At 35.2% G+C, this 13,872-nt stretch overlaps 1 protein-coding gene across 1 annotated transcript; it reads left to right on the top strand.

Annotated features, from left to right (window-relative positions):
• Positions 1-1,912: 1,912 nt before the first annotated feature.
• LOC150090838 (uncharacterized) lies at positions 1,913-2,236 on the top strand. The gene has a single exon (XM_090374702.1). It carries the CDS (start codon positions 1,913-1,915, stop codon positions 2,234-2,236), a length of 324 nt encoding a protein of 107 aa, XP_090230828.1.
• Positions 2,237-13,872: the final 11,636 nt, after the last annotated feature.

Here is a 13,872-nt window from a genome sequence, read left to right on the forward strand (position 1 = left end):
TTTTTTGTTTGATACACTATATAAGTTTTCTACCTTAAAGCATTTGTCACTACTGATACTAATACTAATTCCATACTCGTAAAATAAGAAAAATTTCATGAAAATGACACAAAACAAGAAGTGTCATGGTTGAGATGATCGGATTCATTTTCCTGAAGATCATGATGTAATTTCTTTTATCATTTGACTCGAATTACTGAATTCCAAATTCAAAATACCGAGTTCAGAAACATTTTCAGCAATTTATTCCGGTTTTATTATGAATGAAAATTGGGTTCGTGCTTTTTTCTCCTGTTTACCTTTACTTTCGAATGTATGGACTCTAACCTGAGAGCTCTGATCAGCTGAAAGGAGTGTGTAGTGATCACATCTGATTTTCTTAAAATTCAAAGAGAATGCTTTAAGAATATTTTCCAGTGTGCTGTTATTACTGATTTCGATTTATGATGGTGAATGGATAGCTCCATGATACGGCTGTCATTATTATTAATTACTTATTGTCGACCGTACCATTATTGATCTTATAAATATAGATATATAAAATCACGATTATATATCGATAAAAAAAAACAAGAATAAAAAGATCAGATCATGAAGAATATTATATTGCGCGTTGTTTTTAAGCTCATATAATGGAAGAGTCAGTTATTTATTTTCTTATATGAAGTTACATGTGCTGTAAATTACCCAATTAATTATTTGAATATTTGGTTTCTCCAAAAAGTTCTTAAAACTTAACTGTCTTCTTAAGAAATGTATTCTGCTAGTTTTATCAATATTCCTTTCTTTATTATTAAAATCTCTAGTGTTCGTAGTTTAGGTTTCGTCGCTGATTTTTGAATCAATTCCTTCTCTTCTCTCTTTTCCTCCGATTGTTCAATAATGCTCTTTCTGCTTCCTAAATGTAAATTCAGCTGCACTAAAAGTTTTCTAGAGCAATCTGCTACTGAGTTTTTTCTTGTTCATGCTCCCAATGGGATTACATCCAAGTCTACTTTGCCGTGCTACTTTTCATATCTTAGAAGATTTAGCTAATAAAATGTAAATATCAGCACCACATCGTATATTTAGATGTTAACTCGGCCTTTGATGCCATATACATCGTTGCTTATTAATTAACTGGCTCAATTCCTTCTTTTACGGAAAATTAATAACCATTTAGCACAATTAAAGATGTAAGTCTTATACAGATTACGACAATATCTTCGGTTTTTCATGCACCTTATTGGGGATACATCGTAACATAGAAGTATACGTTTCCATTGGAACAATGCTCTTTATTTAAATCGCGAGTGCAATACTGGAGCAACTCATAGTGAACTGCCTCCATAATGTGAGTTTGATGCATTTCGTAGAAAATTCTTTTAGCCTTTAAAACATATGAAAGTGGAGCTATGAAAGTGGAGCTATTGCCCTAATGTGGACAATAATATTTTATATTATTCTTGGCTTTTAATCCATTTTTATTTGAACTGTATGTATTTTTTTTTAATTTGAACCTGAGGCGCCTTGTGCATGACATGAAAAGCTCTAATATGTTCTATAAATTCTCATTGACTTTTCTGTAAACCCGGTGTATTTTTATTTATTTACTATTTTTTTTATTATATTATTTATTTCTTAACTACGCATACGTGGCCTTTTTTGGCAATTTGCGTAATAATTCATACTTAATGGTTGGTTAATCCTGTGACTAGAGATGCCAACATAAATAGATTATTATGTTTCGTTATTTTGTAATTAGTAAGCATTTTATACGTTTACCTGCACTGAGTGGCAACTTTATTAGGTACGTAGATTGTTTTCATGAAACGGAGCATTCCTTTAGTGGTAGCATTACGTATGCACCATACGAAATAAAGCAGATGCGCAGATATGTGGGGATGCTATTCATATGCATTTCGGTGTAATAATGAGCAAGATGAAAGACTTAATTGACTGTGAACGTGCCATGGTAGTCAACGCAGACAGGCCAGTATGGGTATATGAAACTGTGCTGGGGTTTTTACGTTCGACTGTTTCTCGGCTGTATCGAGATTGGTCCAATAACAAAATGACATCTAGCCAACCGCGATCTTTTGGACGAAAGCGGCTTGTTGATATGAGAGGCCAACGGAGGCTGACAAAACTTGTGCAGGGAAATAGAAAGGCTACAGTTAGTCAAGTAACAGCCCATAATAACAGTGGTAATCAAAAAGGTATTTCGAAATGCCCAACTCGTCGTACCTTGTTATGAATGAAGTATTGTAGCCGACGACCGAACTGGGTTTTACTCTTGTTGGTGAAAAACAACAAGGCACGGTTGCAGTGGACTCAAAAATACCAACACTGGAGAGTGTGAAGGATTGGAAAACAGTTGCCTGATCTGACGATCCGGTTCCTGCTGTTTTACGCTGATGGAGGGACCAGAATAGGGCGAAAACAGCTCAATGGGCGAGTCCATAGATTCATCCTGCCAGGTATCAACAAATACAGGCTTGCCGTGGTAGATTAATGGTGACGGAAGTGTTTTCGTGGTGCATATTGGGTCCTGTTATACAAGTGGAGCGATATTTGTATGCCCCGGGTTATGGATTCTAACATGATAATAGCTAGATTCGCAAGGTCAGAACTGTAAAGAACTGGTTCCAAGAACGTTAAAGTGAGTTCTTAGCCTAGCCTACTGCAGTGGCCTCACAAGTCACTAGATCTCAATCCAAATGAGCATTTGTAGGAGGAGGTGGAACCAACTCTTTGGAGTAGTTTTCTGGAGCCATCCAATTTGCAACAACTGTGGAAAGTAATTGAGTCAATATGGATCAGCATCCCTGTGGCATGCTTTCGACACCGCATTGAATCCATGATACGAGGAATCAGACAGACTGTTCTGAGGGCAAGAGAGGACCAAAGCGCTATCAGGTAGGTATACATAATAGAGTGGTTACTCATTGTATACTATATATGTTTCCTTTGTAATATCTCTTTGCCCTGTGTATGGTTGTAGTTGGCAAGCATATCACAAGGCACAAATTTGTAGTTTAAGCTTTTGTTACTATTGAAGTTTCAATGTTGCGCTTGTCTCCATTTTTTAATCTCACTATTAACTTAATCGTAGCTACCACCTTAAATACAATTGCTGCGTAAATTGTATTTGTTTGTACGATATTATATTCATCTTTACTACTCCTCTAACAAACCTAACATCAATACTGGTATATTTGGAGTAAATCTGTACCCTTCAAATAGATTAAAAGAAATAAATGTTGCAAATATGGACTAAAATTTCCATCAGTTTTTGCTCTGTGTTGTACGAAGCTTTAATTAAAGTAAGAAAAGGGATTATTTTATTTATCGCGAATGGAATAATTGACCAGAATACCGAAAGAGATCCCTTTAATCAAGCACTCTGCGGAAACACAGGTGTGTGAATAACTATAGAGTTTCCAGAATAACTAAAGGAGAGAAACCCTATTCCCTCCTCTTGAGATCGGCTAACTACAGTTCCGATTGCAGAGATTTTTAAAAATTCCTCTAGTCTCCACAAGAGAACCCAGACCTCTTCAAAGGAGTGATAAGTGACGAAATCGCTACAGGAGGAGAGGAAAACGATCAATGCGATATAATACACTAAATTCGTAATGAAGAATATAAATATTAGTTTTCTTAATTGAAAGTTAAAATCCTTTCAAGTCAAATAATAAATAAATGAGAAAAAAATTAGTCATGGACTCTTCTATGACTGCGTTGGAGGCAAATTATACTGATTTCTTAAGAAAACAATTAATTATCAGAATGTTTAATTAAAAACCAAGGCTAGACGCATTCATGTCAAAACATTCTTGTACGATAGCAATAAATACAATTATTACTTGTAAAATCTGGCTAGTTAACCAGCTGTCTTATTCACTAAATATTCTATATTTGAAAATATACAACGATCTCGTTTCTAGTGCAATACTGGTTGCCTGTTGATGCTGTATGATGAAAAGCGGTCCTGATTAAGAGATAAACAAGATTCGACCAATACGAGCAGATTTCCCACAAACAGAATTGAATCATTAATCCCGATTCGAAATCGAACGAAACTACGAACTTCGCAGCGTCTTATTTAGATGATATTCAAGAAATGCATGAGATGATTTATGCATATAAGTATAGGCACAAAAGAAAATTAAAATTCATTCATACCAAAAAGCAAGATGCATTACAACATGCAAAGGCGATTTAGATTATGTGGTGTGCGAACTCCATGTGGTGTTGCCTGTGATAGTGTAGTGGGTTCCATCAGAGATTTCAAGCGTTTGATAGGATAGCAGGGCGTTTTTAAAGGATCTTCAACTGAGGTTGTAGTTCGCGATCAAAATGAGTGAAACGATTCGAAAAATGAACAGAGCATACATCTTAGGTGCCTGTGATTCGAGAAACACTTACCATTACTAGAACTTTGAAGATAACTTAAATCCTTTACTTTAAAAACATAAAATTACGTTATGAAAGGATTGTTCTGCTTAACATTATCTGTGGTACACCAAAATTCCACACAAATTGCAATAGATATCTCTTAAGGAAATATTTGCTCTTCTATCCAAGTCTTGGTCACCGATCTATTAAGACTTTTCAATAATTTTTAATTCTTGTCCCCTTTTTACTTAAGATACAAAATTTCCGTTTTGTATGTAAACTTGAAAAAATGCGTTACTGTTTTATTTTGTAGCGTCTACAGTCCAAATGCAGGACTGATTAAATTCTGCATTCTTTAATCCCGTGAACATTCTTTGCTGGATTTCTCTGTAGTAATCAAAACATCTAGTGAATGCTGTAAATAGCCTTCTCTCTTCTTTCTAAATTATGTACTACAGTACTGTTTTTCCCACAATAAACTATGGACGAATTTTTATATACCAGATTATTTGTATTCATAATATTACTTACACTGAGTGATCATTGAATTATGACTACCCCTATGAAAACTGCATGCGACCCGTTGACCACGTGAGGTACGAGAGTGCGGAGTTAGTCGATCTACGTAGCATAGATAAGGTGTCGGTGGTTCAGTAGGTAGTAAAATTCCGAGCGTGATGGGAAAAAGGAAGGATTTATCGAACTTTGATAAAGGACAGATTGTGGGTGCTCGACGAGCTGGTGCCTCAATTTCCCAAACGGCTGAACTGGTGGGGTGTTCGAGAGCCGTCGTAGTTAAAGTGTGCCAGGACTGGCGTCAAAATAATCAAACAACGACCTGGTAAAACTGAAAGGTCAGCGGAAGGTTGATGTTAGAGGTGAGCGCCGGGTCTGACGACTCGTACAGGCGAACAGGCGCAGCACTGTTCAAGAGTTGACTACCCAATACATCCTGGCCCAACACGGAACAATATCTGTCATGACCATGCGTCGCACGCTAGCACGTATGGACTATACCAGCAGACGACCCTTACGGCATCCTCGCCTAACCAAGGTTCATCGGCGTAAAAGACTCGCCCGGTGCAAAGAGCATGCAAGTTGGACGTTAGAAGATTGGAAGAAGGTGTGCTGGTCGTATGGGTCACGTTATTTACTACACACCGTGGATGGTCGTGTACGTATTTGGCGTCAACAACATGATGTTTTTGATCCATCATGCATGGGTATCAAAAGTGCAGGCCGGTGGAGGCGGTTGTATGGTGTGGGGCATGTTTCACTGGCAGGAACTTGGACCCCAGTTGCACGTGGAACAACGTATCACTGGTATCCGCTACCGTCAACTGCTTGCTGACTGTGTACACCCCGCTATGTTAAACTTCTTCCCGAATGACGATGGTGTCTTTCAAGATGACAAAGCGACGAGCCATCGGGCACTTGTGCAGGAATGGTTTGAAGAACACAGTTCTGACTTCCAGCATATCGATTGGCTTCCGCACTTCTACGATATCAATCCCATAGAGCACTTGTGGGACACTACAGAAAGGCATATCAGGCGTATAGATACATTAACCGCCTCCATACCTGCATAGCTGACCACATTACACACAGCTTGGTTGGCCTTACCTCCCGAACGCATTCATCTTGTTGAATCAATGCCATGTCAGATTGCTGCTGTACTGAGGACAAAAGGAGGAACTACGAAGTATTAGGTAAGTGGTCATAATTCAGTGATCACTCAGTGTATATCCATGTATATAAAAGATATCCCTTATATAAACAGATTTATACCACAGAAAATGAATTTTTGTAAGCGATATAGATGCTTCTAAATTAATTATTGCCTAATCTAATCCTATAATAGGAACTAATATGATAGAATTGCTAATTATTAAAAATAAATAAATAATCTGCTTTGCAGCACCACCTCTGAAGAAGACAAATCGGCAGCTGATAACTTGGTATTATAAGTGACCATCATAGCCCTACACATCGCTTTATAACCCATACGTTATGAATCAATGTGTTTGATAGTTTTACTGAGTAAATATCTCTTGCCGCAGCTAGCTGGTGGACAGATATGTCCATCAGCTACCAGTGGCAAAAAAAATTAAACGTCCAGGATATCAATGCATTCCTAATGTATATACAGTTCACAAAACGGCCCATAGATAATGAACTGATAACGATCAATTCGCAGAGATCATTGGTATACAACGTTTTCGTCCATTACTATTTTTAACAAGCCTATGAGAAATAGAATTGCACACTTTTATGGTCTTAAATAGAATTTTGTGATTTTCAGTTCGATTGTTTTTTGATTTTTTAACCTCGTGAATTGTATTTTACAAGTTTCCTTTGCTGAGAAATTGAGCCTACTCTGCAACTAAATATGTAAAATCAAAGACTTGGAATAGATGACACATTCATCTCACTGTGACATCTTGGCATGGATTTATAGATTTTTAGGTATGGACTTAGAACTAGGTAACGCAGAATTTTCAAAAGCCTCAACTACTAAGAGAAAAATCTTTGTATGCGGTTATTACTTTAGGTTATTTGTTTTCAGTTATAAGGAAATGTCTTTATCTTTCTTGTCTTACAAACCACGCAAGCAGACTACCACCGAAAACAGAAAATCTCGTTTTTCAGTCTCCAAGGTGAAATTTTGATTTGGCCACTGTGGTAAACGGCTTTAGGTAGTTTGTCGAGCCAAAATTCATATTACATTTACACGCTTATAAGCTTGCTTTTATAATACTCAAGAGAGCGACTGCACTGCAGCTGCATCTGGAAAATTTTAAGTGTATTTCGCTTCTGGAAAGGAGGGCTTTCTTCGGGTCTTTTTTTCACACCACGCCTCCTTATTTTGAACAATACAGTTCTGCACAAATGGTAAAAGAATTACGTTAAATTGCTTCTTTGTGACGCATTAATTGCGTGCCATCTCGGAGTTCCCCTCCTTCATTTTGTCTAATTATACACTTTCCGCGTGAAGGGGTATGAAATGCTATTGCGAGCCCAGGGAAGTGGAAATGGTAGATTGTGCCCTGTCACATTCCAGCCCAGTAAACGGCCAACAAACGTGTTCAGCTGAGAGAAAGGGAGGGATGGGGGGGGGGTGATCTAAATCGATAAAAGCTAGGATGTATCCTAAGACTGAAAATGCTTTGGAAGGGTCAGAGAAAAGAATGGGCAATAAATGGCGAGGCAGAAACTCCCAGGAGAAATAGAGTAGTCTTTCTAATGAAAGATCTTTAGTAGCTAAGCATCGATGCAGTCTATACTTCTGTATTAGTACCGGATTCCATGGACACATTTGCATTGCATTTATGGAAAGCAAAAATTCCTCAAAATGTCGAAAACCGAAGTTGCTACATCATAAATATTAACACCACAAGTTAATTAACGATAAATTTCATTAATGGAAAATTATAATCGCTCTTTTTCTGGATTATATTCTAAACTTCTGGGATTGATCATTAAGATTCCGAATTCATTACTTCATTAAAGAAATTTTTCATATATCTATATATATATTACAATAAAATATAATAATGCGAAAATGAATTCGCGAATACTTATCACATCCTCGTGGGCTTTGCACGTTCTTTGAATTTTGGTTTTTGATGTTTGTCGATCTTTTTAGTCTGAACAGTAATTTGTTATTCCATCTATCACCCATTTCTGTCACATTTTCATCTATTCCAGTTTATTATTTGATGGCGCTAAGATAATTTTCTTCTTTCTCAATCAGTTTTTTGTTCTCCACTTCGTAACTTATCAACCTATTCAATAAATATAAACAATTAAAAATTAATTGAACTTTTTAACGCTGATGTACAAGCACGCACAAATCTTATTAAAAAAACAATATTAAATCATTTTTCCATTTAATTTCACTCAATAGATTAGAAATGCTTAGATATGCAAAGTTTGCATTATCTGTATTTCAAAAATATACTTAAATTTTTGCGAGGCATTTTTAAAATAAATTCTAAATAACATTTGTAATATTTATTATTAACTTAAATTTTAATTATTTTTATAAATTTTAATAATTTTTAAAAACACCTTTTTATTTTCGGTATCATCGTGTTCAAATAAAATTAGTTATTGAGTTTTTTATTGAGTACTCTTGGATGGTAAATTTATTTTGCAATTCGATTCCTTGGAGGAGAACTATTCCATACAAATTGCTTCATTAGAACTGCCCTGCCTGAAGGAATGCACTATAAAATGAAAAAAATAAAATAAAATAATAATAATTAATACTTAATAGAACAAAGAACAGATTATATTTATCAAAAATGTCTAATACAATCCATTAAATCAGTGTTTTATCCTTGCATGGTAATAAACAATGTATACACTTGTATTTAAATGGACCTTACTATATTTTTATTTCAATGCAATACCATAAAAAATTGAAGATTTTTTTTGTGATATTTATGAAGTATTTGAGGCGCCACTCTAGCCGTGGGATCCCCAAAAGGGCCGTGTAGTATTTTTTAGGCAGTTCTTAGGGACAAAATTTGCTCGTACTCTCTTCAATATTCTAACGTATATCATATGCTTATTTATTTAAAACTGTTTTTAAAAAATCTTATAAAATCCATCTTATAAGAAAACCATCTTATGAAAATGTAATTATTACTTGTATATTAGAAAAAATTAAAAAGTAAACTTCATTACTCGGAATTTTATTCTAAAACTGATTATATTAAATTTTATTATTAAATGTTGTTAAACGTTATGTGCAATACTCTTAAAGTTTTTTTTTTATTTTTTGAGAAATTGAAAGCTATTGTTATTTATGATTTATTCATATGATCTCTGTACCAGAAAATTTCTGCATCCTAAAAGTTGTTTAATTTACCTGAGAGCTCAAACCATGAGGAAAACCGGCATTTATCAGAACAAGTAACCTCCCTCCACATTGGCAGTGGTGGAAGCTGCTATACCTCTTGGCATTGAGCCGAAAGGATGCCAGATATACTATTGAGAAATATCTCCCTTCATATGAGTTAACTTTCCTCTTAAAATTTGAGAAATTGAAAGTTTTAAGAGGAGAGGAGATTTGGGTTGGTTGAGGGATGGCACTAAGTTGTCAGCCCATGATGCCCCAAGAAGCTTAAATGTTACACACTACGGATATTCAAGTCCTATGTCAAAAGTATCTTCTGTCCTCTCAACCTAACTCACACGCAGAACACACACATAATTCAGGTTCCAATAATCCATAATAATAATAACAATAAAGACAATTTATGAACTTAGCATGCCGGGGAAGCATGTCAGCATTGCAGAGAAACTGCCTGACAACTTAGTGGTGTGAGTCCGAGCACTGATTTTAATAAAGGGTGGATAACTGAATATTCAAAATAAATAAAATAAAACAAAGGACAGGGCTAAGAAAGTTTCAATGTAAGATGAACTTTTTTCCATCACTTCCCAAAGAGAATTTTGACTCATCATTGAATATAATCAGTGGAGATTCGTCATTCCAGTTGGGTCTACTTCTGTGTCTCTGAAGTCGTTGAACACAACTTCAGTGGTACTTTTTTTATGAAAACTTTAAACGCGAAAGGTATTAGAACCTATAGTACTTAGTACCTTACATGGGTTGAATGTCCTAAAAATGAATTATCGTCATCGTCTATACTGAGTTGCTTAGAGAGGTAAATCTTAGAGAGGCTGTAACGCGGCAGAAAATATCCTTTCTCGGGCTGTAGTGTTTTTTTTTTTTTTTTGTTTGCATGAGAATCTGGACGATGATTGTGGTAAAGACTCATCGAAGCCACAGATCTGTAAAACAAAATTTGTCTGGTTAACAAAATATTTTTTTCTAAAATCAACACTAAAGAAAAGAAAATTTTGAAATGAAACTTTTTCATCAGATAACCGTCGTAAATTATGAGTGTTGCTGATATAAATTAGCTATCACGTTTTCATTTTGTAGCTACAGTATTTATTTAGGTATGAAAACAAGTGTGTATACACTTAGTGAGCAATTTATTGAGAATATTGTTCCCTACAGTGATATCAAACGTGCCGCTAGGAGAATATAGATCGACACCATATCTCCTTGGTTTGCTTAACGTACATTTGCCAAAATGGGAAAGAGGAACGACCGATTTTCGATATTGAATAATGATCATAATGACCAGGAAAATGGATCACCACAGTAGGTGACCAGTGTTTCACAATGGCCACTGTTGAGTACCAAAACATATAGTGGCTATCAATTCTTTCCCAAAACGGAAGCGAAAACAAGTGCAAAAAGCTTGCTGTGGAAAAAGTGTAGTCGAGGTTTAATGATGCGAGAGGCTAGTCAGAATCGGTAGAAAACACCACTCAGTACCACAATCCTCTGTATAAACAGGGACAAGGATCTTCAACTAGATTTGGAGCAATGAAAAAGGCACCTGGTCAGACAAATTCCAATTTCATGGAACGTAGAGAGAGTAGGTCAGCGAGAAGTGTTATGGTGTGTGCAAAGTTTGGTTCAGAAAAAAAAAAAAAAAAAAAAAAGACTTCGGTGACTTCAATGGCAAGCGCGCTGGAAGACCTATAGATAGGAAAGCATACTTCGAACAACATGAATGCAATTTACTAGAGGTGTTCTTCAGTGGCGGATTTAGCACTTGAGAGGCCCCAGGCGCAATTAAATTTTGAGGCCCCAGGTGCAATTAAATTTTGAGGCCCCCCCTCTAAATTTTTTCGGTACCACTACAGTGTGCATTCTATGCGCACGTTTTTACTATAGCACGCGCTCTAGATTTGGTGTTGCGATTTTAATCATTTTGGTTGCGCAATTCTTTCATACATATTTTAACTAATGTTTAAATGAAAAAATGACACAACTACCATCCCTCCCAAATCTAACATTAATACATAAAATTAATACATAAAATCTAGCATTAATGATAATATGTATTCTACTTCAGCTTCACTTAGTTCCAATAGATATTTCATATAATATGTGGGGATATTCGCATAATGGGGATATTCGCATAAGAGTTTACTAACTTCTCATCTTAAATTATAGTTTTATTCAGTAACGGTAATAAAGATGAGTGTAAAAATTTAAAACGAAACAATTTTAATTTTTTTTGAGACCTGAGATTTGAGGGCCCCCTCGATTTAAGAGGCCCAGGAGCGCGCCGTAGTCCATCACTGGTGTTTTTCCAGCATACCAAGAAGGCTACCACGAATTCAGTTTACTATTGAGTTTCTTCTGTCGGTTTTTAATGTAAAATATATTTGTCATCTAGAAAACTGTATTATGATATGATAATATTTAATTAGAAATTCGCATTTATTTTTATCTATTTTTCTTCATCAATAAAACTTTTTAATATACTTTTATGTTTTATTTATTATTAATTTAGACTGATTTAATAAATGCGTCCAAACACAACTTTTCCAAACTATTTTTCTAAGTGAAATTGAAAAATGCAAAAAAAGAAGTTCAAAAGGTATCAACCAGGAACTGCACAGAACAGCAATGTGCAAACTGTATTTAGGCTGCGATCTATATGCATATATTGAGTAGACCAAGGTCCAAGCCCCTGACTGCTGAATACGGTAGATCTGCCAACCCACATTCAACCAACGTAGCAGATTATTGTCCCTTCCCTCAACATGGCTCGTTGAGGAGGCCTCCAACCTGCAGTGGATTGACAATAGCTGCAGATTTATTATTTTATATGTAAAAAAACAAAAAACCGCACATTATAAATTAGGATAATCATATCCTGATCTATAATATCGTCTAATGGTTTGTGTAAACCCATGAATTAATTAAGTTCGTATTTAAATATTATAAACTCAGTTCCGAATCAGGCAAGCTCGGTTTTTACGCCTAATTCGTTTCATAAAATGTCTTGTCTTGTCTTACGAAATCGTTTTCTTCTTTCTGAATGTAGTTCAGAATGTTCCAAACAACACTCGCCTATTTTTTGGTGAAGTATAGTAGCTTCAGTTTCCATTTAAGTTGCGATAACCATAAAGTACGATGTCTGTAATACTCTTAAAGGTTAAAGGCCGGATCAGAGCATAAAAATTGGATAGTTTTATAGCTTCAACAAAAACCATAAACCAAATAGTCTTAGAAGTGATGTCGGGATGAAACATGTAAAGTTTAATGCGCTGTTAACTTTTTCATACACTATAAAACAGTATTGATGACGTACACCCAATGACCTCGTTGTTACAAGTTGTCTAAGCCAGTCATGGTTAAGCTTCTGGTGAAGTGATAGATGATTGGGACGCGAAGAAATGGGATTGGTGAGAATGCTGGTTATCAATTCACCACTTCCTTTCTTCAGTTTTAGAACTGAACGAATTTTATTTCTTATTTAGAGCTCATCTTAGAACTCGCAATGCTCTAATGGGAGTGATAGCTTAATTTTTTAGTCATAATATGTTTTGTTTTAAAATAAATTAATAGCTTGTGAGTGAAACTTACAGGGTAAGAAATTACACGCATATAAAAAGGCACTAGTGAACTATTCGAGGTAGGTCTCTTGAAAAAGTAAATCTTTGAGCAGAATTTGGTTATTATTGTATTTATTTTTTTATCATTTCCAGTACTCCCCAAAGATATAGAGATTACAAGGACACAGCCATATATTGTAGTTTCATTGATTCGAACACACAGCGTGAATAAATCTGTAATTGCAGTAAACAGGTCTTAGTAAAATTATCTTAAATAAACTGTCAACTAAATTATGGAAATATAAACCACAATATAACTTTTTTAATGAAGAATTTACTTCGTAGCGGGTCTTCTTGTTCCAATTTATGGATATATTTCTCTGTTCAAGGGTTCAAAGCTTTATTTCGAAATACCTGACTTAGCATACACTCTTCATAAAAAAAATAATAATAATAAACTTTCTCTCTACCCCAAACACAAAATATCTTTTCTTATTTATTGTACTGTTAGGGTTTTCACTATCTACAATTATACCACAGCGATAGGTACAGTAATCCATAATCCTTTAATGACATTGACCCATGGATGCTGGATTTGTGGGGGTTCTGCTGTATATACGAGATGCTACCCAAAAGTTCCCCCGAAATGTATTTATAAAATAAATTAGACTCCCCCTGGGTCTTATTCTCCACCATCACCTTCGTAGTAGTCCCATTAACTAGCCGTTTATGGATTAGCTGTACAGGAATTGGTGATCAACCTTACGTATTATATGTGGTAATCCCATTTCTGAAATGAGATTCTGCAGGGTATTGCTAATTAAATTAATTTACGATGTTTCAATAAAATTAAAAAGTTTTATGAAATTCTTGCTTTATTTGAATTTTAACTGAACTAGAAATATTATTCTTAATACTTCATCTCTTGTTTCATATAAAAAATAAATTTATAATTAATTTTTTTAGAACCAATTTAATGTTTAGTAACTAGATGACAATCAGGTCACTCATAGTACCGTGTGCACAATTTTTACCGATTAACAGGTAAAATGC

Source organism: Mastigoproctus giganteus, chromosome 1 (assembly GCF_048544385.1).
Source record: "Mastigoproctus giganteus isolate SK-2022 chromosome 1, ASM4854438v1, whole genome shotgun sequence".
In the NCBI taxonomy this organism is placed as follows: domain Eukaryota; kingdom Metazoa; phylum Arthropoda; class Arachnida; order Uropygi; family Thelyphonidae; genus Mastigoproctus; species Mastigoproctus giganteus.